The 27,625-nt window shown below is 36.1% G+C and overlaps 1 protein-coding gene across 2 annotated transcripts; it reads right to left on the bottom strand.

Moving 5' to 3' along the window:
• Positions 1–1,925: 1,925 nt before the first annotated feature.
• On the bottom strand, positions 1,926–17,931 carry p2rx2 (purinergic receptor P2X, ligand-gated ion channel, 2). Of its 2 annotated transcripts, none has more exons than XM_073949951.1 (12): positions 17,846–17,931; positions 13,126–13,261; positions 12,341–12,412; positions 12,184–12,259; positions 9,380–9,476; positions 9,223–9,303; positions 8,979–9,117; positions 7,490–7,620; positions 4,364–4,454; positions 4,217–4,282; positions 3,863–3,940; positions 1,926–2,189 (listed from the first exon to the last, which is right to left on the bottom strand). In XM_073949951.1, the coding sequence occupies exons 2-12, from the start codon at positions 13,189–13,191 to the stop codon at positions 2,094–2,096; spliced, it is 993 nt and encodes a 330-aa protein (XP_073806052.1). In that variant the 5' UTR covers positions 13,192–13,261; positions 17,846–17,931; the 3' UTR covers positions 1,926–2,093.
• Positions 17,932–27,625: the final 9,694 nt, after the last annotated feature.

Below are 27,625 nucleotides of genomic sequence, written 5' to 3' on the forward strand. Positions count from 1 at the left end.
AAAATACAATACTTTCATCTGTGCATGCTATTCACACAAAAAAAGAGCTACAGCTACTAATGTTCTGAGCAATTCTCAAAAGCTGCCCACTATACAGAAATTCAAAACTCAGCTGTGATTCACCAATCAACCTGCTACACCACTGAATAACCTGGCTCAGTCTATTCTTGTTTTTAAAAGACAGACTTTCAAACCATGCCACCAGAGCGAAGGATAGAATAGACTCAATAAAAGCACAATAAAAAAAAGAGTAAGCATAGTGGGGCCAATGTGAAAACGTGATGGTTTCCTGAGACAAAAAAAGGTGCTGATGCCCCTTCTACACACAGCTTCACAGTTTGCCTCAAAATGTATATAATCTAAATATTTTTACTGTTAAAATAAAAATAATCTAAAAAAATAAAATATTCTGATTAAAATCAAGGTCTGCTTAAAGTTCAGAGTTATTACAGTTAATCTAAACTATTAAATCTTAAACTATTTTATTTGTATGTTAAGTGAATGTTAGCTGAAATTAAATAAAACTTGTTTAATAATTTTTTTTCAGCTAGTTGCAAAGAAAAAATTCTCGTTTTTAATTAGATTAGCCTAACTAAAACTACATTACTTATATCAAGTGACGTGTGAATGAAAGCTCAAATATTGATTATTAGTATTCTTTTTTTAAATATACAGTGGTGGAAATAAGTATAAACATGTCATGTTTTTTTCCTGGGAATATTTCTAAAGGAGCTGTTGACATAGAATTGAACCAGATTTTGGTAAAAACAAAAACAATACAAATATTCACCACGGCGAATGAAGCTCTTCACAAAACTTTTGGCCAGCGCAGAAATTAAAATGGTCGTGCCCAACTGAGTCTGGTTCTCAAGGTTTTTTTTCTTCACTCCCACCAGGTGAAGTTTTTTTTTTCCCTCTCCGCTGTCGCCACTGCCTCGCATGGTTCAGGATTGGTAGAGCTACGCATCGATGAATTTGCTCTTCAGTGTTTGAAGTCTCAGTAATGATTAAATCACACTGAACTGAGCTAAACTGAACTGAACTGAACTTAAACACTAAAACCTGAACCACACTGTTCCAGTTACTATGACCATTTATGTGAAGCTGCTTTGACACAATCTACATTGTAAAAGCGCTATACAAATAAAGCTGAATTGAATTGAATTAAAATAAAACAAAACTTTGAAAAAGTACTTATGCATAATAACATTAGAATGACACAAGGAGAAAGTACTGAACTACTGAAATGTATACTTTATATAACAGGGCTTTTTGGTTATGGCAGCTTAAAGACGCGCCTCAGATGGAGAATGAAGCCACATGCATAGCTCAGGTGTGAGTTTTTCCTTCAACAGAGTGTAAAAATCTTGACGGTTCTGTGGGTCTCGTCTATCAAATCTGAGCTTTAATTAGAATTTTCTATTGGATTCACGTCAGGTGATTGGCTGGGCCATTCTACAGCTTGATTGTCTTTCTCTGAAAGCATTTGAGAGTTTCCTCTGCTGTGTTTTGGATCATTGTCAAGCTGTAATGTCCACCCTGGTTTCATCTTCATCATCCTCGTAATGTAGACGTTGGACTGAAGCAGCTAAAATTTATGTGCAATGAGGAAAGGCAGAGGGTTGCAGAAGAACTACTGAGCGATTTCAGCTGCTGTCTGGGCTTTCACTGCATTTCGTTTTATTTTATTACACAAAAATTCCTTTATAAGCTAATCAGTTTTTTTCTTTGTATATATACATTTCTTTTGTTGTTATCAACATCTGAGGAACATTTCAAGTCAGCAGCACCTTTAGAAATATGTTTTCTGAGAAAAATGGTGACGTGTTCAATACTTATTTTCCCCACTGTTTATATGTAATATTGCAATTTCTTAATTGTTCATCCAAGCCCTTCATGTAGTAGAATTAAACACCAAGCAAGTACACCATTGATCAAGATTTAATATTTACTGAAGCAAAGTATAACAGATATGTGGTTTTGCATGTTTTCAAAGCTTTTCTAGATTCAAATATGACATTTTATGATGCATTATCCAGCGCTTCATGTCGAAATACTGTACTCTGTACATTTGGAGCAGTGTTAATGCATGTTTATAAGGGTACGCCATCTGACAGGTCTGAGTGAGTGGATCCGTAGCTTGTGAGCGTAAAGTCTGTTGTTATTGGCTGGCTGGGCTGCTTGGAGACCTGAAAAAAACAAATAGAAAAAAAACAAACTGATGAATGAATGAAAGAAATCGAAAACATGTCAACATTAATTTCAGACGCAGCCAATAATTAGAAAGGCTGTGCATTTGACATTATGAAGCCAAAAATACTTGAAATGAAATACAAGAAATTTGATTGTCACAAAATGCATAGTTTATCTGTGTTAAAAGGTCAACAGCCAATGATATAGCTGTATTTGATTACAAGTGTGTATATACAGTGAATCAGGAAAGTATTGATATCGCTTCACTTTTTCCACATTTTTTTGTTATAGCCTTATTCCGAAATGGATTAAATTAATGTATTACCTTAAAATTCTACACTCACTACCCCATCATGACAATGTGAAAAAAGATTTCTTTAAATTTTTGCAAATTTATTACAAATAAAAAAAACGGAAAAATCACATGTACATAAATATTTAACAGCTAATAATATCAACATTGAAATGGGTTTTAAAATTTTTTTTAAACGTTTTAAAACTGAAAAAGTTTACAAAGTTTTAAAACTGATTTTATTCTAGCCTAAATAAAACAAATGAGACTTTCTTCAGTAGAAAAAATATTATAGGAAATACTGTTAAAAATTTCTTAATTGGGGATGAACAATAACAATATTTTTGTTTTTAATCCGATGCCAAGTATTTCATCGATATCAATATCAGTACTTAAATGAAAAATTTTATAGTGTTTTTTAAAAATGATTTTTAACACCTTTACTATGATTATGGTTATTATTCATAAATAAAACACAAGACTCCTTTTTACATGATTCCTTTTTACATTTATTAAAATTACAGAACTATAATTGGGTAAATAGCACCATATTTAACAAAAAATAATGCACTGCACAAACCTTGTTAAATTACAAAATAATAATTTTTAAAAGTAAAATATAATAAAACAAATAGTTGCCTAGCAAAAAATATATCCTTGACAACAGTCAATAGACTGAAATGGGCAAAAAAAAAATCAGTCTTTGGGGCTAGAATTTCTACACCTTATTTAAAGGTCAAAGCAGCAGAACTTCGGATTGAATCTTAAATTTCAGTTGCAATATTTATTTGTGCTTTCTGATTTTAGTCAGGTTTTTGTGAAGGAACAACCGAATGTTGATGTTTTTCCTCTTTAGGAAGGGGCAGATGATGCAGTGACCATAAGATTTTTTTTTTCCAGTTTGCTACGAGCAGGAAATGTTTGCTTATGATTTCTCCACCAAATGAATGGGTCTCGGTTTCGGGAAACTACTATCTCCTCAGTGTGGTGTCTACTACTGTGCCGTGACCTAACGCTGACCTATTAGTGGAGATACAGTGGAAGAATATTATAGTTCCCATTCGTGTTTCTATTTAAGTAAATATTTCTATAATATGTGGTGCTATAATTATTATGTTATTTGAAAATCTCAGATCACTCAATAAGATAAAAACCCCAAAAAGGATTGATACTTTTACTTAAGGATCGATCCTTTTGATACATTCCTAGCATCGAAAATATTGATACTTCAAGATCAATCTGACTATCCTTAATCCGTTAAATATCACTTGAGAAATACTTGAAGAAGAATAAACATTGCACAGTAGCGCTAATAATTTCGCTCTCAACTGTATATAACATGTCAATGTGACTTCACCTTAATCTTACTTGACTTACATCATCAAACTTCTTTTCGCTGAAGACTTCGTTCTTGTCGATGAACGTCAGCATGATCCAGTCGCAGATGATTGAGCACTAAAACATTAATAGCATTCCCAAATATTAGAATTGAGCATCAGGACAAAACCCTGACTGAAAGAGAAGCCGTGTGTGTTCAGTAATGCCTCTTTCCATTAGGTCGTCTCCAGACTAAGCACTATGAGCGAAGCCCAAGAATCATTCCCATAATGCAATTTGTGAAATGTTGATGTCTGCCATCAGAGTCATTCAGGCATCGTCATCAACATCTCACACATCGTCCTAAAATAACCATGCTTTTTATATGTATTCGGCACAAAAATAAATACATACAATTCCTACTGAAGTCATGGCCGTGACCGTGTTGATGATGGTTGGGATTAGACTGAATCGTCCTGCCTGAAAGGAAATGTGTACTAGATTAGTAGATGTCATATGTGCATTCGGCTTGTCACTAATGGACTTCCTGTATGATCTCACATGTCCATGAACGATGACATCCAGGCGAATCCCATAAGCTTTTATCAGGCTTCTGTACTCCACACCATCCTTATGGTAATATTTAGCAAACCTCAAACATGATAGAAAAAAATGTAAAGACAATATTATTATTGAAAGAGTGAGCATTTATACAGTTGAAAACAAATTCTATATCTGAAATTGTCCTCTATACCCTTAAAGTCAGCATGAAATCAAAATTTACTCCCATTTTAATATGTGTATAGTAGTTCTTGTTATTAAGGCTGTATCGGTGCATTTCATTATTTTGTAAAAAAAATAAATGAACTAATTTGCCCTCATGAACTTTAATCAACAAGCCTATTGAAAATATCTTTTTCACCTCCTGGTCAACCGGAATTTTTTTAGGCCGGGGCTATCGGTGCTTGAGGGTAGAGGTCTGCATTGACCGGACCAAATTTCTTGTGGCGTGGAAATAAATTTCAGAATAAAACTGAAATTTCGGGAACTCTGGTGTAGTTTGAACATGAGCAGGCAAAGGCACATTTTTCTGAGGCACAATATGTACCTGCTATGTGTTTAGAAATAACGCTGATATGATCAATGAAACAATCTGAAGTTGGCAAATATATTGAGTGGGTATCAGGGCTCAACAATAAGGACTGTCCGATGGCCCGGGGCCAGAGTGAGAGATGCTCGGGGCAGTAGACAGAATGGTGACTGGCCCGATCGGACCCGTGCTGCATTGTCATTCATTTTAATTTGCGTGAAACTATTTGTCAATTGCATGCAAATACAGTCTTAGAATCGAAAAATAATTTGTTCTTTTAAGTCTTTGAAAGCTACCTTTTCGGTGAAGTCGTAAACACCACATAGCTTTTCGGTTCCTCTTATCTGATTGGATGTTGTAAGCACGTTATTTTTTTACATAACCTGGTAAAAACCAGTACAGTGAAGAGACGACAACATGACGGCCACAACAAATTTTGAGGCTAAAAGAAAACATCTGTTTTTTATTAATTGCTATCAACCGCATTAAAAAGACTGAAACGTGTAATTTTGGCTATTCGAATGTAAAATTTATGTAAACGCAAGACAAAAAACTATTTACATTCAAAATGTAATTGTTTATTAGAATTTTTGTTTAACTTGTAACACAGATTTCTTCATGTAAACAACATACCCACAATAAACCATCAAGATCCTGGCTTGACAGCCATATTTATTACAGAAATAAAAGCACTGGCATTTTAATGCCATTTGAATTTCAAAACAATCAATGCCAATAAAGAAAACATTGATTTCCATGTTGGATTCTAAGTGGGCTGCAAAAAAATGTCAAAATACAGGTGTTACAGATATGGAAAATGGAAAAATTTAATAATAAAAATAAAGTATTGAATACAAACAATTGTACTTAACAGGAAAAAAACCTGCAACTTCGTTAATTGCGTTATTTTTTAATGCGGTAAATATTTCAAATTAATCGCATGCGTTAACGCACTAATTTTGACAGCACCAATCTGTTTCTAACATTGTGGAAACAGACATTTACATAAGTACAACACCATGAAAAAATGTTGTGATGTTTTGCATAGTTTGTCGTTACTTTTAAGTCAGCCACCTTTTGTTTTGCAATAAAATACCTGCACATTTTCTATACTGCTATATTTTACAGCTAAATATTTTAACATTTTCACAATATTTAAATTCTAGATTCACAGATATTATTTTTGACACATTATTTAAAATATGTGGCCAAGAAATATCTACAATAAATTTATTACATTTTTATTTTAGTGCGGGGCCTGTGGAAATGTTGGCAGGGCTAGTAAAAATCTGAACCACTGGTCCAATCGGGCCATAAACCCTGGGTATGTTTGTAAGTCTGACTTGAGTCAGTGCCTTACCAGCCTCAAACCTCACCGCATGTCAAGCGGTAACGGTTGGGTAGAAAACGGGGCGGGCAGTGGGTAAAAGAGGCTTAATATACGGCGGTAGCGGTTGGTTGCGATACAATACCTGGCGTGAGCGAGGTTAAATTTTCAGTCCCGCATAGATCTCTACTTTAGGGTGGGCTATTAGGACTTGACTTTTTTTCTGCTCTGCTCTCATCCATTCATCAATCTTCCTCAATTTTATTAGCTACCCCGTCATTCAACAAATCCAATTGGTTCCCAAAGTATGAAATCATCCATCGCCCTCTATTTTTTTTTCATTATAGGAGCAAGTGGATGTAGGTCACCATAGCAAAAAAAAAAAGACAATCTCACACCATGTCCTAACGACTCACATGATAAAAGGTATCTTTTCCATGTTAAAAGGATTTTTTGTCCTAACCTTTGGCCATTGCTATTTCCGCTACCTTGTGGCAGAACAACAGCATATACTATGACAATGATAACCTCGGCTACTGATTATGGGCTTCATTCAGTGTTAAAGGCTACCAATGTGGGTTTAATTACCATTTTACGTGACATTTTTTGCCATACCACTGAAAGCAGAAGCAGATACTGTACCTCAGATCTTGAAAATAAAATAGCAGATGGTTTGAAAATGAAAGCCAGAACTGTGAATCAGTCACTCAGTAGCCTATAAATAATGTTAGAGGTTCAATATGTATTAATTAGATTTAAAAGCTTTTACCATTTTGTTGGGAGAACAGTGGTTGGTACTTAAATGTTTCTGTCATGTTTCATTGCTTTTGGTGTAAACAGCCAAATTGCTTGTCGCTGGAATCATGTCATGTAAACTATTTTCATGGGACATATAATAGTGCACTATTTGAAAGAGCAGCCATTTCTAGTCGTGTCCGAAACCATAGTGGACGTTCTGAAGTGCACTCAATCCCACAATGCACAGCAAAAACGAGTCTACAACACGCGTACACTCCGCAGCTAGTACCCTAAATACCCATGCACTTGAGAGTTTGCGCACTGATTAAATTTGGATGTTTGTTAGTGGTATTTAGCTGAAAATATAATTTTAAAATCTTTTAACATTAAAAACCAAGATCTTTGAGAGTATATCAGGACGTTGAATCACATTCATCGCAAGTTGATTTCTGTAGTTCATTTATTGGCCACCGGTGTCGCTAATAACTAGGGTTTCAGAATTCTACTTGGTTCTTGTTAGTTGTAGCAGTACCTGTAGTAGTATCCAGAACTGGGCAGGTTTTTCCTCATGTCCAGCCTTCTGAATGAATATGTGGGAATACACGCAGACGGATCCACGTCAAAATCGCACTTCCAGTTAATGAACACTCCAATTATTCCACCCTGAATGTGTAGTAAAATGTTAACACTTATGTTAAACTTACATATCAAAATCTTATCATTGCTTAAAGTGCAGAAATCCAACCAACACAGGCTCATTGGAAATTAGATTTCAGTGAAACCGCAAAAAACATACTTCTACGTACTTTTGACTGCAGTTTTCAAGGTAAAATTAATGCAAAGGGGCAGTATGATGCGAACTACTTTTGTTGTTCACACTAATGATATATCAACTTATTTTGTGGTTAGTTTGGTTTCGACAGCTCCTGGGTTTCCACAAAGAGCACGGTTCCACAAATCATATAAAAGCACGGTAATATCATGGTAAAATTACGTGGTCACAGTGGACTTTTCTCTATTGCTTTTTTTTAAACACTATTGGTTGGGTTTAGATCAGCAGTTTCCTAGGTGATCTGTACGGCAAGTCATGCCTCATGGATGTGTACGCTCATAAAAAATCATTTAGGCCTACCAAATAAGATGTATTGTATTATGTATTCATATTGATTGCATATCAAATTTCCATCCATATGGATTACATATCAATTGAAATGTGCAACAAAACGTACAATAATTAATGGATATCATAGATTTGGAAAAATGTAGACAGTGCCCTCTAGTGGATTTGACATCTGAAATGTACGATAACTAATGTTTTCAGATTCGCAAAAATGTAGACAGCGCCCTCTAGTGGATTTGTCATCCGAAACATGCATCGAAATGTACGATAACTAATGTATTTCCGATTAGCAAAAATGTAGACAGCGCCCTCTAGTGAATATGTCATCTGAAACGTGCACCGAAATGTACAATAACTCATGTATTTCAGATTCGCAGAAATGTAGACAGCGCTCTAGTGGATTTGTCATCTGAAACATACAACAAAATGTATGATAACTAACGGATTTCAGATTCGCAAAAATGTAGACAGCGCCCTCTAGTGACTGTCATCTGAAACGTACAACGAAATGTACAATAACTAATGTATTTCAGATTCGCAGAAATGTAGACAGTGCCCTCTAGTGGATTTGTCATCTGAAACGTACAACGAAAAATGTAGACGTACAATGAAAAATGTAGACAGCGCCCTCTAGTGAATATGTCATCTGAAACGTACAACGAAATGTACAATAACTCATGTATTTCAGATTCGCAGAAATATAGACAGTGCCCTCTAGTGGATTTGTCATCTGAAATGTACAACGAAATTTCGATAACTAATGTATTTCAGATTCGCAAAAATGTAGACAGCGCCCTCTCTTGGATTTGTCATTTAAAACGTGCAACAAAACGTAGGCTGAGGCACATATTTCCAATAATCCTGAGGAATGAGAACAGTTAACGATAGATTGTGTACATGCCGTTCTGCAGAGTTCGCTGAATTTCTCTCTGGCCTGCGCTGCGATGAAGCCCAGGCTGAACACGGGACAGTAAGGGTTGGTTTCTGGATGATAATGGCATCGCAACAACTTCTTCGGCTTGTTGGGTTTAATATTGCCCCTGCAGTTAAAACCATCACTTAGATGTACTTATAGGACAAGGAGAAACATCAATTGAGATCAAGTGTGTCTGATTTCTGAAATATTGTGAAACTCATTAACATACCTGAGAACTTTAAACTTTGGGAAGTGGATGGCATTCTTTATGAACACTGTGAAATTAATGGCCTGTTCCAAAGCCGGCTCTCTGTGCAGAAAGAAAATACATTTTCCTGACTTTTTCTTTTTGACTTTAAACAGATCAGGCAATAAAAGCTCAGTACCTGACAACAGCATATTCCTCAATGGGACACCAGGATTTGATCTCACAGGTCTTGAATGTGTAGTTGTAGTATCGTATACACCGTCCTGTTCTTTGACCTATCCAAAAACAAGTGTATGATTTAATATTCACTCAAAAATGACATTTGCTGTTTGTGCAAACGTATTTAAAATGAGCTGAAATAACAAATTTCTTGAGTTTTCTTGGGACAAGTTGATTGTTTTATGTTCAATCCACTTAAATTTGTAAAAACTAATAAGTTAGCTTAATTCCTTCATCCACTTTTGCTATTTTAAGGATAGAAAAATACACTTTGTGCCCCGGTGCATGGTCTAACAGGGTTGTGCTTATTCTCTTAATGAGTTACGTGTGTGTTTTGAACAGAACGTGCATTAAACCAATCAGAGTCTCATCTCCCATTCACTTTCAGAGTCAGTTGCGTCGCACGAGGATAAAGAATGAGCCTCCTCCATTCGGCCTCTTTACTTTCTCTTTACATTACTTCTTTACTTTCGTGGAATGAGAAAACGGTGGAAACTCACTCCACTGAAGACATCCATTAGTCCACATATTTAATTTCGTTTGTTAAGCACAAAGATTTGTTTCAAAACTATTTCTTTATTCAGTTCTTATTTCCAAAAAATGAATAAATGAACAATAATAACAAAGTGTGGTCAAACAACTGAGTTATGTCCAAACACACGTCCTATTTTTTTGCCTCATATGGTGAAGCATACAAATCCAAAACCCGACAGATGGACAAATCTAAACTTGTTTTTAGTAAAACAAATATAAGTATGCATATAATAAATAATACTGCCAATAATAATAACATTATACAAATGCAAATTGTCATGAATAAACATGAATAAAAAGGTGTTCATCCTAGATGAAGAAGGCATAGAGGCAGTGATTTTTATATTAAGGTGGAAAATAATAATTTTTGCAACATTTTTATCCTTTATTTTTTCATATGCAAAGATATTTATGTATTCCTGTACATCATGTGTGTATTAAACAATGTTTAAGTGTTTAGACCTGCATGGGCTCATAACTAAAGCACTCTGTACTGGTCTTTTGACCAGCTTTTAGTTGGTCAATGGTGTGTTTCAGTTCTACAAAATAGCAACACACCAACACTGCGCCTTAACACACCTCCTTTTCAGAACAGGACACTTATGAGTCCACAGAGTGGTGCAAATAGATTTGCTATTTAAGCAATGTGGCGGAAAATGTGAAAATTACAGTTGCGCTGGTCTGAAAACAGTAACAAACCACGCCAACCACGATTTGCACCTTTTTGTGCCGGGTGTATGATAGGGCCTCTATATTTTTAAATTAATTGATTATTTAGAATGTCTTAATTGTTCCCAAGCAATAGCCTGCAGTTAACAGCAACATGTCACACTCGACAACATTAAAGTAACAGTAAACAAAATTAATCATAATCAAGTAAAGTAAAACAGAACATACAACCCAATTGCAGTTGGAACAGATGAATGCAAATATCTGTGGGTCCTTGCTGTCTAAAATAGGTATACCTTCTGCCTGATGGCAGGAGGCAAAACTTTGAAAAGCGGTTGGTTCTCATCTGCTAAAATGAACATAGCCCTCTTTATGACTCTCACCTCATACAAATGTCCAACACTGTTAAGATTTGTGCTCATAATCTTTTGAGATAGATGAACAATTTTTGAAAATCTGTTTAACTTGTCACCCTAAAATGACCATACCAGCATATTACTGCAAAAGTTTAAAGAGACTAAATAAAGGAATAAAATGTCCAAAGAAGAGGCTTTTCCATATTAATTTATGTAGCTTTAATTAATTATGTAGGATTAGATGTTAAAAATGAATTTGTTCTGAAATAATACTTCTTTTGTTTAGTTTTCTAGTGAACAATGTTATTTTTTAATAAACATTCTTAAATTTATTTTAGTGTAAATACTGTGTTTATTTCTTTTTTATTCAGAATTTTCATTAAAATGTGTATAGAAAAAAAAACTTTTGTGTATTTGTGTGTGTCTTTAATGTTTCATATGACAAAATTAAATATCAAAATATGTGTAATTATATTTTATTCTGTATAATAGATGTATTTATGCAAAAATTAAATTACATTCTTGGTGGTATTTATTAAAATATTTATATAACCCTCTTGCCTCTTCAGACCTAGTGGCTAAAATTCATATAGCTTTAGTTCAATATGTAGGATTGGATGTTTTAAAAACAACTAACTAGTCCTAAATAATACTCGTTTTGTTTGTTTGTTTTTAGTGAAAGATGTTATTTTTTAATGAACATTTCTAAATGTATTTAATGTATATTCTATATGTATGTGTTCATTCAGAAAATATTTAATTTCTATTAATAATTTTCATATAAATATGAGTATAACATGTTCTTACATCACATTTTAAGTGTTTTTTATTGTTTCAGATGACAAAATAGGATATGGAAAGTGTAATCATATTTTATTGTCGTTATAACAGATATATTTACATAAAAATGAAACCACTTTCTTAGTTGTATTTGTTAAAATGTGTAAAACCCTCTTTCTAAAAGCTAGAGCTTCGGGGAATAGTGACAATGTATATTTATGACAATTGATTAATTTGTTGGGGCTGTACTGTGATCAATAATTAAGCTCTTGTCATGAAATAATACTTTTTTTGGATGCCTGATAGGCTTTTATTGGTATGTAAACTCTTCACAAGTGATATCACACTTCATTAGGTGTCTTCTGTAAATAACTGTACTAATGTATTATTTTGGACTTTAAATGATTGTGAATGTAAATCTCACCATGACCGTCAAAATCACTTTCTCCTTGGATGCAGTCTGAATCTCTTGTGCAGTTGGCATTGGCAACACTGTAATGCTGCAAAACAAACATTTTCATAAACACTGACCAATCCCAGCTTCCCAAATCTCTCGACAGTAGCCCATGTCTTGCTCTCACCTCGGCACAAGTGCCCTGCGTCTGATCATGTGTCACTTCTTTCCTGAGAATCGTACTGATGACATCACCACCCTGAGCATGAAGAAAATCAATTCATTAATCAGACAAACAAGACAATTCCTCATGATGCTTTGTGTGAATTATAGGAGTTGTAAACTGTAAACAACCAGTGATTTTTAAAAACAAACTGTATAAAAGGACGTCATCATTCGCCACAAAATGGATCCATCCAAAGGAACCTTTTTAGAATGAACCAATTTCATTCAGTCATTCACTTTCATTTGGCTTAGTCCCTTATTTATCAGGGGTCGCCACAGTGGAATGAACCGCCAACTATTTTATCATATGTTTTACCCTGCAGATGCCCTTCCAACCACAACCCAGTACTGGAAAACACCCATACATACTATCATTCACACACACACACACACACACACATACACTACGGCCAATTTAGTTAATCCAATTCACCTATAGCGCATGTCTTTGGACTGCAGGTGAAACCGTAGCACCCGGAGGAAACTCAAACCAACATGGGGAGAACATGCAAACTCCTCACAGAAATGCCAACTGACCTAGCTGGGACTCAAACCAGCGACCTTCTTGCTGTGAGGCGACAGTGCTTACCACTGAGCCACTGTCACCCCATTAGTAATTAGCAATTGATTGTGTTTCTCATTTCAAGCGGATGTACATCACAATAGGGGAAAAACTAGTCTGCCTTTGTCACTAATAGTTAATGTTACTAATAGTTAATAGTTAATGTTGATGTAAAGTTTGATCACCTCAGATGGTCTGACGTATTCGGTGGTATCCTGAACGGCGTCTCCCAGCAGAGCGACTCCTCTCATCTCAGTGTAGACGGAGCTTTCAGGACGCGTCTCCGTCTCCTGATAGGCTTTCTGACTGATAAACACATACCTGCACACAGCAAAACCCCACTTACTGTACATTCATCCATTACCCAGATACATGCCAAACAATAAAACCTTCACAATATTAGAAATAATGTAGGCTACATATATATATATATATATATATATATATATATATATATACATATATATATAGCTGTACTTTTTAAAATATTTCCTAAATAATGTTTAACAGAGTAAGGAATTTTTGACAGTTTTTCCTATAATATTTTTTCTTCTAGAGAAAGTCTTATTTGTTTTATTTCGGCTAGAATAAAAGCAGTTTTTAATTAAAAAAATGCTAAATATTACTAGTGCCCTTAAGCAATATTTGTTTACGTTTATTTACAGAACAAACCATCGTTATACAATAACTTGCCTAATTACGCTAACCTGCCTAATTAACCTAAATAACCTTAAGTCTTAAAATTCCCCTTTAAGCTGTATAGAAGTGTCTTGAACAATATTTACTAAACTATTATATCCACTGTCATCGCAGCAAAGATAACAGAAATCAGTTATTAGAAATGAGTTATAAAACTATTATGTGCTGAAATGTGTTGAAAAAAACAGATTTCCATCATCAGCTAAAATGGTGTAATTGGATATGAACGATTTGTTGTATCACCAGTTTACTTCTACTGCCATTTACACTGCATTTTGTCAGCATATGTTTAATAATCTTCTAGAGGCAGAAAGAAATCCATCTATTCTATTGTAACTTTGCTTTTTTTGGTGTCATTACATTAACATTAAGTTAACATTATTTAAGCTAAAAAAAATTACTAATATTAATAATAGCAAGATGATTTGTAATGGATGGTGGTTCTCAGAAAATAGATAACCATTGGGAAAAGATTCACCTTTTATCATTAAAATTACCACGTAAGTTTTGAGAAAACTGCATGTCATCATGGCATAGATAAACGAAATGAGTTATTAGAAATTAGTTCATAAAACTATTTTGTTTTGACATCTTCATCTCCAATAAACAGAAATTTTGGGAAAAATATACGGAGGGCTAATAATTCAGGAGGGCTAATAATTCTGACTTCAACTATATCTACAGTTGAAGTCAGAATTATTAACCCCGCTTTGAATTATTTTTCTTTTTTTAATATTTCCCAAATGATGTTTAACAGAGCAAGGACATTTTCACAGTATGTCTGATGATATTTTTTTCTTCTGGGGAAAGTTTTATTTGTTTGATTTCTGCAAGAAGCATTTTAAGGTCAAATTGATTAGCCCCTTTAAAATATGTTTTTTGTACAGAACAAACCATCGTTATACAATAACTTGCCTAATTACCTTAACCTGCCTAGTTAACCTAATTAACCTAGTGAAGCCTTTAAATGTCACTTTAAGCTGTATAGAAGTGTCTTGAAAAATATCTAGCATAATATTATATGCTGTCATCATGGCAAAGATAAAATAAATCAGTTATTAGAGATGAGTTATTAAGACTGTTATGTTTAGAAATGTGATGAAAAAAATATCTCCGTTAAACAGAAATTAGGGAAAAAAATAAACAGGGGAGCTAATAATTCAGGGGGGCTAAGACTTTAACTGTATACTAAACTAAGAAATGTAGAAAATGTATCATGAAGATGTTAATAAAGTCAAAATATTTAAGATGATATTAGCAACTTACCTTTGCCTCACAGATTATATAATCAACTTTTCCATTAGATTTCCATCATCAGCTAAAATGGTATAATAGGATACGAAAGTTTTTTGTATTAGTTTATTTCTACTGCCATTTTCATTGCTATTGCCAGCATATATTTAATGTTCTTCAAGAGGCAGGAAGAAATCCCTCTATTTTATTTTAGCTTTGCATTTTTTTTTCATGTTATTATTCATTTTCAAGGCAAAAGTACATTAAAGTAAATGGGTTCAACATGATTTGTTAAGCTTAAAAACATGCATATTGTAAAATTACTAATAGAACAAACTTGTAATAAATGATAATAGATAACCATTGGGAAAAAGATTCACCTTTTATAGAAACTGTATAATTAAAATTATAAGTTTTGAGAAAACGACATGAAATCCATAATGCTCATATTGTATCAATATGTAAATTTACATTCAACAATCATGACAAATCTGTATCAAACATACAAATGTTCAATTAATTTATTCTTTTATTGAAGATTACCAATTACATAACTAAAGGTGCAGAAATGAAATTCCTCTGTATGCAGAATCTTTGGATTTCTTAGATTTATTACAATTAAGGACTTGAAATCAACATGAGAGCAGTTTAGCATTTCCATGTTGTGTGACGTTCTATCTGAGAAACAAATATAATAAAGGCTATAATAATTTATCATCATCTTTATTGTCTCCCTGTACAGAGACACTTATCTTGCCCAGTCAAGAGAGCAGATTAAATCAGGAAAACACAATACATTTTAGTGACAAACAATTATTAATAATATATAAACAAATACACAAAAACATTCCACAAAACACCTACACCTTCCCCAGAAAGAATAAGAATGATGATAATTATATTATTATTTCCTAATATTTAATAATGAAATTGATCATGGAATTAATGACCATTTAAGCCTATTTACCTTAAAGTTTGATACCCCATACCTCTCATCTGCAGATAATGGCTTGGACCACTGATTATTTCAAGTGTCTTTTTACAAAATATCCTGACGGGAATCAATTTTGTGAATTACAAAAAGCATAAACACAGTGGAAAACAGCTTCTTACCAAATGAAATACGTGATGACCAGGAACTGCACAGCTCTGTAAATGACTCCTAGCTTTTTGTCCTTCACCACCATTACTTTTGGAGTCTCATAGTCCCAGAAGCCCAGGAAAAAGTCTTTGAGGAACTCCAGACAACCCATTTTGTAAAAGTCTTATATAATAACAAATAAAGCTCCTGTGAAGTGAATGTCCCAATGTTCACTGAGGCTGTGTGGAGACACTCATCTACTGATTACAGCCTACTGTCCTCTCTCTCTCTCTCTCTCTCTCTCTCTCTCTCTCCATCTCTCTCTCTCTCTCTCTCTCTCTCTCTCTCTCACCCCTGAAGTGGCACCTTTGTTCTTTTTTTCATGGCTTTATGTCGTATTGTTTCTGCCTCTATGGATAAACGTGTTTTTATTACAGTTTATTCCTTAGATTTCTACATTAAATGTTAAAATATTCATTCATTCAATTTCTTGTCGGCTTAGTCCCTTTATTAATCCGGGGTCGCCACAGTGGAATGAACCGCCAACTTATCTAGCAAGTTTTTACGCAGCGGATGCCCTTCCAGCTGCAACCCATCTCTGGGAAACATCCACACACACATTCACACACACTTATACACTACGGACAATTTAGCCTACCCAATTCACCTGTACCGCATGTCTTTGGACTGTGGGGGAAACCGGAGCACCCGGAGGAAACCCACGCGAAGACAGGGAGAACATGCAAACTCCACACAGAAACGCCAACTGAGCCGAGGTTCGACCCAGCGACCTTCTTGCTGTGAGGCGACAGCGCTACCTACTGCGCCACTGCCTCGCACTCTGCATGTTAAAATCTTATGTATCTATATTTTATAACAAGTATGAATATAATTTATCTTGTATAGACACATAGAAAAAAGGATAGCACCCAAAAAAGGATTTTTGCTGCTTGTTTAAACCACTTGTGGTCCAGAATGTAATTTTAAGGCTTGGTTGTGTTAATAAGATGCAAAGCTTATGTTTCACTTAAAGGAAATCACTTTTTTTCCCCATAAACCTCACTTTGATTATATAAAGATATATATATATATATATATATATATATATATATATATATATATATATATATATATATATAAAACAAAAAAAGTTTGCTATGTTATTTAATTATAAAATTACAAAAATTTTAAAAACTATATTATATTAAAAAATATAGACCTACACATATATAAATAAATACTAAAAATAACTAAATAAAGCTATATAGAAATATTAAAAGAATTTATAATATGTGTATTTATATTATATAATGTATTCATAGAATTTAAATTTATAAAAATAAACCGAAAAAACATTCAAATTTTACAAATCACAATTAAAAATAATAATTTAATTTAATATTTAAACATGCATTTACATTTATACATACATATATACAATTAAAATAATAACGGTCTGCATTATGAACGAGTCAGTGATTCAGCAGGTAAAGAACTTTCAGAATGAATAAAACGTGTGCCTTTTAAAACTTCCCTTTGCTGCTACAAGGTAGAAGCAGATGCCAAATAATAATTTATAAATAAATGTATTTATTCATAAATATAATTTATAAATAAATGCATTGCACAAATATCTTTAACTTCATCTCATAGCTTATATATTAATTTATATGCCTTAAACTCAAACATTTCTCACCTTTCTACGACAAATCTGACGAGAAACACCTGAGGGAAAAACCTGAGGCACGACTCTAAAAGATCTAAAAGATCATTAAATGAAATGCAACCGGAGAGTAGTTTTTGTGGACTCTCTCTCTCTGTCACTCATTAGTATCCTGTTCTCTCCTGTCATGCCAAAATGAATGAAAGCGTCCACTGCAGCCATAACTCACCTTATATCTGTTATCAAGCATCTAAAAATACAGCTCCTGAGATGAAGAGCATCTGACAGTCAGGGCTAATGATGAAACTTCTGCTCGGACATGTTTACGAGCGAGCTAAATGCTGCATTGTGTAACTCAATGCAGATACGCCACTGTTACTTCATATGTGCTTAATTATCTCTCTGAAATCACGCAAAGACTTTTAAAGTGCGTAAAAGAGTATTAAGAGTTAAGCATGATACGACGTGAATACTAGTTAGCGCCCATAGCTATATACATTCGATGTCGCCTAACCTGATGTTGTCTATTGGAAGGAATGCGTCAATAGAGTCGCCATTTTAGTACAGGGGTAACGCTCCTTTGAAATGAGCGCCATCTAGCGGTCACATAATCTAATGACTAAATATTATGACAACTTGATCAACTTCTTTTATAAATATATATATATATATAACTTGACATTACTTTTTTTTTCACCACCACACTGGGTTTTTTACAAGACAAAATGTTGATGATGGAAACTGTATTTTATATACTTAAATTTGACTTTTGCATGCTAAAAGTACTTGAGTAAGAGACGTTTTACTTGATTTGGGTCATTAAAAAAACTCCCTATGATGTATGTAGCCCATACCTGCTGTAGTCAACCTAAAACCTACAGTAGGTTGACATAAAACCAAAACAACAGCCATTCTTGTCTTAGGACATTTTATTTGGCAAATTTTAATTAACAGTAAGTTTATGACATGTTAAATGTATAGTATAATTTGCTGGTTTTAAACATACAGAATAATAATAAATATAGTTATGAAACAACCATAACACCGAATGTTGACTAATGAAGGTACATTTATAACAACTATTTATTTGTTAGACTACTGTATTGTCAAACCATGTTGAATACAAATGCATTCAACAGACTTGTATGACAGTGCATTGCTGTAGAGGACAAATAAAACACGAGACAGATGTTTAGAAAGAGTATAGTTTATTTAGTTTGACATGCAAACTTATCTAAACAAGACACACTTTCAGAAAACAGCCCGGAAACATTATAATGCGCGCGCTCGTGAATATAACCCGCGGTTGTCTTCAACTGTTGTCTTCAATAGTCCTTCTTTGCTCAACAACTCAAGCTGAAAAACAAAGCAAAACATTACAACAGTCAGACATGGAGCAAAGAGCATAGAATTGCCAAGAGGCGACACTCTACAATTTGGGAAACAATAACGCGCTTTTTGAATAAATTAAATAAAAACAAAGCAGCTGCTTTCCATGACGAGCGATCGCGATCACTTCAAAATGGCGGAATCCGGGTCTGTTGCTCTTGGTCATTCTAAGCTCTTTGCATAAAGTTAAATCATAACAGTTACCATGGTTTCTATTTCAAACTATAGTAAACTAAAGTTTGAAACTATAGTTTAAAATAGAAGATGAGTGGGCCTCGCTACTCCCACCCACCATAACCCTCGCAGCGAGGAGCGTCCCACTACCGGCCCCCCGTGTTTCCCTGAAGGTCCTCGGGGGTTGTTTGCTCCCTGCCTAGGGCTCAAAGGCCGCCTCGCCCCAGGGAGTGCACGAGAAGACCGGGCGCCAGGCCGTGCCAGTATTCACTGGATGTTGCTCGGCGGCACATTTCGAGCAACAAACACGTAATGTTCTTCGCGATATGTCGTTTATGTACGCAAACCGCAAGGAACTACAGCACAGACGGGCCCGGGTGAAGCTTCACGAAGCGGACTTCGTGAGATTGGCGTGGCTCCACTCGTATCGTCGGTATTGAACTTATCTTGGTCAAGTACAAACAGCTACACCGGGCGAACTGACAACGTTGACAGAGAGCGCACGAGCTTTTTAGGAATGCATATGCAAATTTTTACAAGGCACGTCACTGTTGTCTCATTGTCATGGCAAGCACTGAAGAGGGCTCCTGATTGGAGCACACAGACTCTGGAGTCACAACAAGCTGCCGTCTGCTGTGGACAAAAATATATTAAATATATATTTTTAAATTTTTGGTGCTGTGTAATATTCTGAGATGCAGTAGAATATGGAGACAGATGAATATAATTGGATATATGCCGAGCTAGTGTTGTTCCCATACTTACAAACTTCCGGTGACCGGTTATTGTGAGTTTTTTCCACTTTATATGGTTCCTTTTACAGCATCCATGTTGTAATGTAATTAAAATACATTCAGTTAAATAAACTTTGGCATTCGTTTAGTTGTTCAAGCGTAAAACGAGATAAAAAGCCTTTTACTCGCACTCGGCCGTCAGAATCGGCAGGCTAGCGCAGAAGCTCCATTGGGGTAAAATAAATGCTCATATTATAAAGACATGGCGGGGAAAATGTAATTTAATGCAGTGCTTCATGTACAATCTGAGTCCCGCTTTATATCGGATATCACTCAGCCAGTGGAGATCGCTGATTTTTAAAGAAAACAGACCTTAAACGTGCTGGTTTTTCCTTTGGCATACAGTTTGCCGGAAGCGCTTGACCCAGGTTACTGGCAAATTAAAAGTCCCATTAGCATGCTTCAGCATATACCCTAAAATCCCAGGATGTCTTTCGAAAAAGAGTACGGGTTTACCCCGGCATCCTGGCCAAATTTACCCACTAGGCTCTGTCCTTCAGGGCCTCCCAACCCTCCCCATATCATAATTGGCTTTAACACACTTCTGTCTTCTCTCTCTGTGGTGTGCGGTCTGGTGCAAAATGGCTGCTGTCGCGTCATACAGGTGGATGCTACACTGGTGGTAGATGGGGAGATTGCTACCCAATAAATATCAAACTAGCTAAATTTAATAACAATATTTCCCCTAAATGCTCATTTTGTACTCAATATGATGAAACACTAAACCATTTATTTATTTACTTACTGTAAAGAGTTTTGGGTTGACTTTTCCAGTTTCATTAAAAAATTATTATTTCCAAACTTCTGTATTTCCCCTAAAATTGTATTCTTTGTTTACTTTCTGAGTGTAGAACCTTCTCATAGTAAATATTATTGATTCATTGCTTTTTTAGCAAAATTTTATATCGATAAATGTGAATTTTCAAAGAAACACCCTTACTTTTTTATTTTCAGAAAGGAATTTATGTGAACTCTTTAAAAGACTAACAATTACACTGGATGTAAAACACTTTCTTGGTGTAAATCATTTAAACTTGTTTAATTAGCTGGAATTCTATTTCTGTAACCCTCTTTGTCTCTTTGTTCATATTATATCTTTGTAATGTTCTTTCTTGCATTAAAAAAGTAGATTCCCCCTATGTGTAAAGCGCTTAAAGTGCCAAGAAAAGCGCTAAATAAATGTAAGGAATTTTTATTGTTATAATAAAGCGCTGTTCTACCATCATGATATAGCCAGACTAAAATAAATCGCATTATTTCGATTAGTTTACTCTAAAGCAAACACTCCACTCACTGACAAACAGCCCCTTTCATAAAGATTTATTCCACAATCAGAGATGCTGTTTATGTTCACACAGCTACATTACAAATCAACTAAAGTTTAGAATATGATAACATAGTGGACCACCCCATTAAAATGAGCTAAATCAACACAATTCACAACACAGTTTTTTTTAGGAGGCAACTTAATTGTTTATGTTCAATCTACTTACATTTGCAAAAACAGAAGTTCAACAAAAGTTCTCTCACAAAATGAAGGAATTGTGTGCAGCCCAGAATTTTTTTCTACAAAACAGACGGACAGACCGACAGACAGACAGACAGACAGACAGACAGACAGACAGACAGACAGACAGACAGACAGACAGACAGACAGACAGACAGACAGACAGACAGACAGACAGACAGACAGATAGATAGATAGATAGATAGAATAGCTGCTATATATTGCAAGCTAATGCCTATTAACTAATTTTACCACATATCGTATGTTACAGTAACTTTATATATATATATATATATATATATATATATATATATATATATATATATATATATATATATATATATATATATATATATATATATATATGTAACGGGTCCCACACGAGTGGAATCCGTTCTGCGTTGTGTTGTTGTTTTTCAATAAAGGACTCCAAACCTCTTACCGCTTGGCACTGTCTTTATTTTCTGCACAAATAGAAAATGTGTTGAAAACATGCATTCTGTGATTATGATCTTCATTAAACAACCGTTTAATGTCTCCATTAACCACGAGACAACCTTCTCTCAGCTCAGAAGGAAGTGAACTGAGAGAGCGATTTCTTGAAAGAACATGTATTAAACTAATCTGCTTAACATAAGACTAAATTAATATTAATGACATGAAATCACAAAAACTACCAACAATACAAAAACATACCTGCACAAATAGAAAATGTGTTGAAAACATGCATTCTGTGATTATGATCTTCATTAAACAACCTGTTGGCACACGAGGAGTAATTACAGCATGCTAATATGTGCTAATCTCACTCACAAATGCAAACGATCTCAATCACAACCATTTAGAACCACAGTTTCATATTTCCACATCACAGAGTATGTTTAGCAAAGCAACAAACATTTTAGATTTAAAATATACCATCAACCGTCAATAATATTACCGTTTAATGTCTCCATTAACCACGAGACAACCTTCTCTCAGCTCAGAAGGAAGTGAACTGAGAGAGCGATGAGCGCGCACACAAACGAGTATACACTCTTAAAGTGACAGTACACTTGAACAGGTCCTGAAAGTCACATACAAGCATAACCTCAAAACGATAAAATAATATATATAATAATATCAAATGAAGTAAATTAAAGTTATACTCAATAGAAAAAAGGATTTTGAGTGAAAATAATATTACCAAAATAACTCTGTTACATTCACCCCTCCTTATTTTCATCAAAATCTTTCAATGTACCAAAAAGACATTCCCAGTGAACATGATACTAGCACAAGTGACTCGCAAATCTAATTCACGAAACCAACATAAAAGTTACCTCAATTTCAAGGTTTAGGAAAACAAGAGGTTGATCAAGTCTCAAATTCCCTATAAGTTAATGTGATGCCTAATACACCACACAGCACTTGGCTCTATTAAACTTGACTTTTGTCACAAACAATGTCAGTACATTAAATTACTAAGACTTCAAAATGAATTCTCAATTTAAACAACTTGAACTTTTGAAACTGGCATCTGCACCATAGATTCAATCAATCTGTTTACAGATTTAACTATCCTTCCAACTCTCGTTCTAACAGGCTTGACAAGATCAGCATTTTCAGCACCTCTCAACGATGGATCACTGCACAGTAAGTCAGGAGAGCCAGGTAAGTATTGTGCAATTTCATTTGAATCTTGTTCATGTTTCTCATTTGTAGGCAACTCATTGGCAGCACCAGGAGATTGATGGATATCTGCATCCACTGTGTCTACCTCATCCAAATCATGAGAGTTTTCTAAATCTACAGGTAAAGTCACATGAACCACAGGGTTGCGGTCTGATTCACAAACAGGAAGTGGGTAAGGATAGTCAGAGGAAGATTGAATTGAGCTCTCAGTGAACGAAACAGCAGACAAGTCTTCGCTTGAGTCCTGATCTGCTCCATTCTGATCAGACTCCACAATGATCAGTGGCTGATTATTTTCACTGGTACTTTGCTCTTTATCAATTCCAACAATTGGCAAGAAATTCACTTCCAGTAAAAGATTCCTATGCACAACTTTAGTGCGGCCTGATGCATCCCTTATCCTATAAACATGAATGTCAGGATTCACTTCAACAACAGTAAACACTCCGTCTTCCCATTTGTCGGCCAACTTCCTTTTGCCTCTTTCTGATTTATTAGCCACCAATACTCTATCCCCCACCGACAAGTGAGTTCCTCTAACACGCTTGTTGTACTGATTAGCCTGATGTCTTTGCTCGACAGAGGAATGCTTTTGAGCGATATCCATAGCATTTTTCAAGCAGCACAGTAAAGACTTGACATAAGAGTCGTAATCAGCAATGTCGGGGTTATCGAGTACTTGATTGAACATGATGTCAACCGGAAGTCTGGGTATGCGGCCAAACATCAAAAAGAAAGGTGCATAACCTGTAGTTTCGTGAATAGTTGCATTGTAAGCAAATGTGAGAGTTTGGATCTGTTGTGGCCATTGACATTTCTCTTTTAAAGGGAGCGATCGAAGCAAATTACCCAAGGTTCTGTTGAAGCGCTCCGTGCCACCATTGCCCATTGGGTGGTAAGCTGTTGTGTGAGATTTTGCGACACCAGCCAGACGAAGAAGCTCTGCTATGAGGTTACTCTCAAAATTTGTGCCCTGGTCAGAGTGTATGCGTTCTGGAAACCCGTAGATGCAAAACACATTGTCCCAAAGCTTTTTTGCAACTTGCTTTGCTGTTTGATTAGCGCAAGGGAATGCATGAGCAAGCTTGGTGAAGTGGTCAGTAACTACGAGGACATCCACCGAACATTGTTTGCTATTTTCTGCTGACCAAAAATCTATGCACACCAACTCCATCGGGGCTGTGCTCTTGATATTCTCCAAAGGGGCACGAGCAGCAGGTTCTGGTGACTTTGCAAGGACACACCTTCGACAGCATTGAACATATTCTCTGATATTCTTTCCCATATCAGGCCAATAAAAGCGTTGTCTTGCAAGTGAAATAGTACGGTCCTGCCCTTGGTGGCCTGCGAGATCATGGATACCAGACAGAGCTTTGTTCCTCAGACTATCAGGCAGTACATACTGTAATCTTTTCCTCTTAGTCAAAGGGTCTTTCGTCACTCTATATAACACATCATCTCTAACTTCCAACTTACTCCACTGCTTCAACAGTCTTATTACTTGAGCACTTGCACCATGCCTTTCTCTTCTTGATGGACGTCTCTGTCTAATCAAGAATGACAACACCTTGGATATAGTCAGATCTTCCTGTTGACTGTCCTTGAGCTCCTGGGCAGAGAGCACTGGTAAAGTCTCCTGACAACCCGATATCATCTGAACATGATGGACTAAATGAAGGGCTCTTGACTCTGCTCCGTCTGTCCAACTGCAGTGTGACTGACAAAGAGCTTTGACTTCATCCACGTTGTAGTCAACACTTTGCGAAAGACACTCCATGGGCTGATTTGGCTGAATATGGCTACTGACCCTGAAAACATCGTGAACGGAATCTTCGCCTATCCCACTGGCCTCCTGCATCAAGTAAGAATACGGCTCATTCAACAGTCTCCGTCCAATTGGCTCAACAAAAGGGTCGCGACTCAAGGTGTCCGCCACAACATTAGCTTTTCCGGGCAAATGTTTCAGGTCAAAAGTGTATGCCGCCAGTTTGGAAACCCATCTCAACTCATAAGCATCAAGTTTTGGCTTAGTCAGAATATATGTGAGAGGGTTATTATCCGTCCAGATGGTAAATTTGTGGCCTTTCAGCCAATGGCTGAACTTCTCACATACACTCCACTTCAGAGCCATAAATTCTAGTCTATGAGCAGGATATCTGCGCTGCGATGTACTGAGGGTCTTGCTTGCAAAAGCAATGGGTCTGGCTTGTAGTTCACCTTTTGGCACTTGGGACAATACAGCCCCTAGCCCGTCCAATGAAGCATCAACAGAAAGAATGAAGGGCTCATTGAAGTCAGGATGTGCAAGCATGACACACTCCAGTAAAGCAGTCTTAAGTTTGTCAAAAGCGACCTGGCACTCTGTAGTCCAATCTGCAGGGGTAAGTTTACGGTAAGTGCCTTGAAACTTCCTTTCCTTAGACAATTTTCCTCTTCTTTTCTGTCCAGCTGTAAGGCCGAAAAGAGGTTTAGAGATAGATGAGCAGTTTGGAATAAAGTGTTGGTAATAAAATACCATGCCAAGAAAAGACTTAATCCTTTTGACAGACGGTGTGCAGCCATCATTATCCATCAGATCATGAGCAGTCATCCTTGTGATGACCTCCACTTTTGCTGGATCAACTGACACACCTCCACTGTCAATGATATGGCCAAGGAATCTTACTTGACTTTGAAGTAGATGACATTTTTTAGGTGAAAGTTTCAGATTGTTCTCCCTCAGTCTATCAAACACTGTACGCAGCCTGGACAGAGCCTCACTTTCAGATGGTGCAAAAACAAGGAGATCATCAAGGTAACATAGAAGCTTTGAAAAGTTCAAGTCTCCGAAGATCCCAAGCATCATTCTCATGAAGGAGGCTGGACTATTACAAAGCCCCTGAGGCATTCGATTATATTCATGAAGGCCTAGCGGTGTAGTAAAAGCCGTATATTTTTTGTCCTCCTCACTCATTGGAATATTATAAAACCCTGACGTGAGGTCCATAGTGCTGAAGAAGCAGTTTCCTCCAAGCGCAGCCAGACAGTCAGCCTGGTGAGGCAAGGGGTGTGCGTCTTTCATAGTTCTGGCATTTAACCACCTGAAGTCTGTGCAAATACGCAATCCACCATCCTTTTTCCACACCATCACTAATGGTGATGCGTACTCACTTGAAGACTTCCTGATGATACCTTTTTCTTCCATGTCAGTGAGAACTTGCCTTAATTTTTCATAGTGGGCAGGAGGTACTCGCCTATAAGGCAATCGAAAGGGTCGATTATCCGTCAGTCGTATTCGGTGCACATATCCAGTGGCTTCACCACAGTCCAATGGATGCTTGGAGAAGATGTCTTGGTAATCAGCTAGTAACTGGGTAAGTTGAGATTTACAATCATCACTTATCTGACTCCAGTTGACGTCAATTTCCTCAAGACCCAGGTTCAGCAGATTTTTGTCAATGTGGTCAGCTGCACAGGAATTACATGAATCATCTGACTTGTTTTCCACTAGAGTAATGTGCAGTCCCTGAAAAATCTCAAAATCTTCAGATGCAATACATGGAAACACATCAGCCATTTTGCTGTTCCTCTTCAATGTGATCACTTTATTTGTCGGATTCATAACTGTCATAGGCACCCACCTGTCACCCCAAAGTGGTACAACAAGACGACCAACTAGAATGTCTCGAGGCATAGCTTTTGAATTGGTCGGCTCAACGATCACTGTGCTGCCTGGCGACATGGGCACATTAGATGGCAAACGGCCCCAGACCAAATGTTCATGCTTTGGTAAAAGTACCACCGCTTGAGTGAGTTTGACAGTGCCTATTTTGTCAGGAACAGTTTCTCCTTTCCAACGCTCAACACCCGTAAACATTGACAAGAACTGCTGAACGTCTTCATCAAACTTATTGTCAGGTCTAGAAGCAATGTCCCAATAATCATTGTTGTTCTTCAGCTCATGAATTAAGTGTTTAATGATATTAGAGCCCAGAATAAGATCATCACGCTGGCCAGGCACGACCAAGCAAGGTGCAACACACCGAGTGTCAAAGAACTGGATCTCCAAATCATAGAAACCATCAGGCTGGGTTTGCTGACCTCCACAGCCGATCAAGACAATCTTTTCTTCTGAATGCTTTTTTTCAGGCAAAATGCCTGCAGAACTAATTTTCTCCACAGCATGTTTACTGATTGTGCATGCCATAGAACCGGAATCAATCATTCCGTTAAGAATAACGTGGCCATTGACACGAACAGGAACATAGAAAAGGCTACTGAAGGCTTCGACTTTCTGACTAGATTGTACAACTATCTTGGTCCCTCTAGGAGCACTATTACAGTTTTTCTCATAGAGCTGGGCAAGATCGCATTCTTCATGAAGGTATTTAGTATCCATACCCACATCACCCCTTCCATAATGCGGGTTCAATAGTTTAACTGGTTAGGTGGTCTGCCAGCCCCACTTTCCAATTGATGCTGGTTACGATCA

The sequence above is a fragment of the Danio rerio genome, chromosome 5, assembly GCF_049306965.1.
Source record: "Danio rerio strain Tuebingen ecotype United States chromosome 5, GRCz12tu, whole genome shotgun sequence".
Lineage (NCBI taxonomy): Eukaryota > Metazoa > Chordata > Actinopteri > Cypriniformes > Danionidae > Danio > Danio rerio.

What these genes read in the sequence shown, in the direction of transcription:
- p2rx2 (XM_073949951.1), bottom strand. Translation starts at nt 13,191, where the DNA reads ATGAGAGGAGTCGCTCTGCTGGGAGACGCCGTTCAGGATACCACCGAA. An exon ending in CCAAAGTTTAAAGTTCTCAG is followed by an intron (nt 9,118 to 9,222) that starts GTATGTTAATGA and finishes TTTTAACTGCAG; the next exon opens with GGGCAATATTAAACCCAACA. An exon ending in CCATGACTTCAGTAGGAATT is followed by an intron (nt 3,941 to 4,216) that starts GTATGTATTTAT and finishes TTAATGTTTTAG; the next exon opens with TGCTCAATCATCTGCGACTG.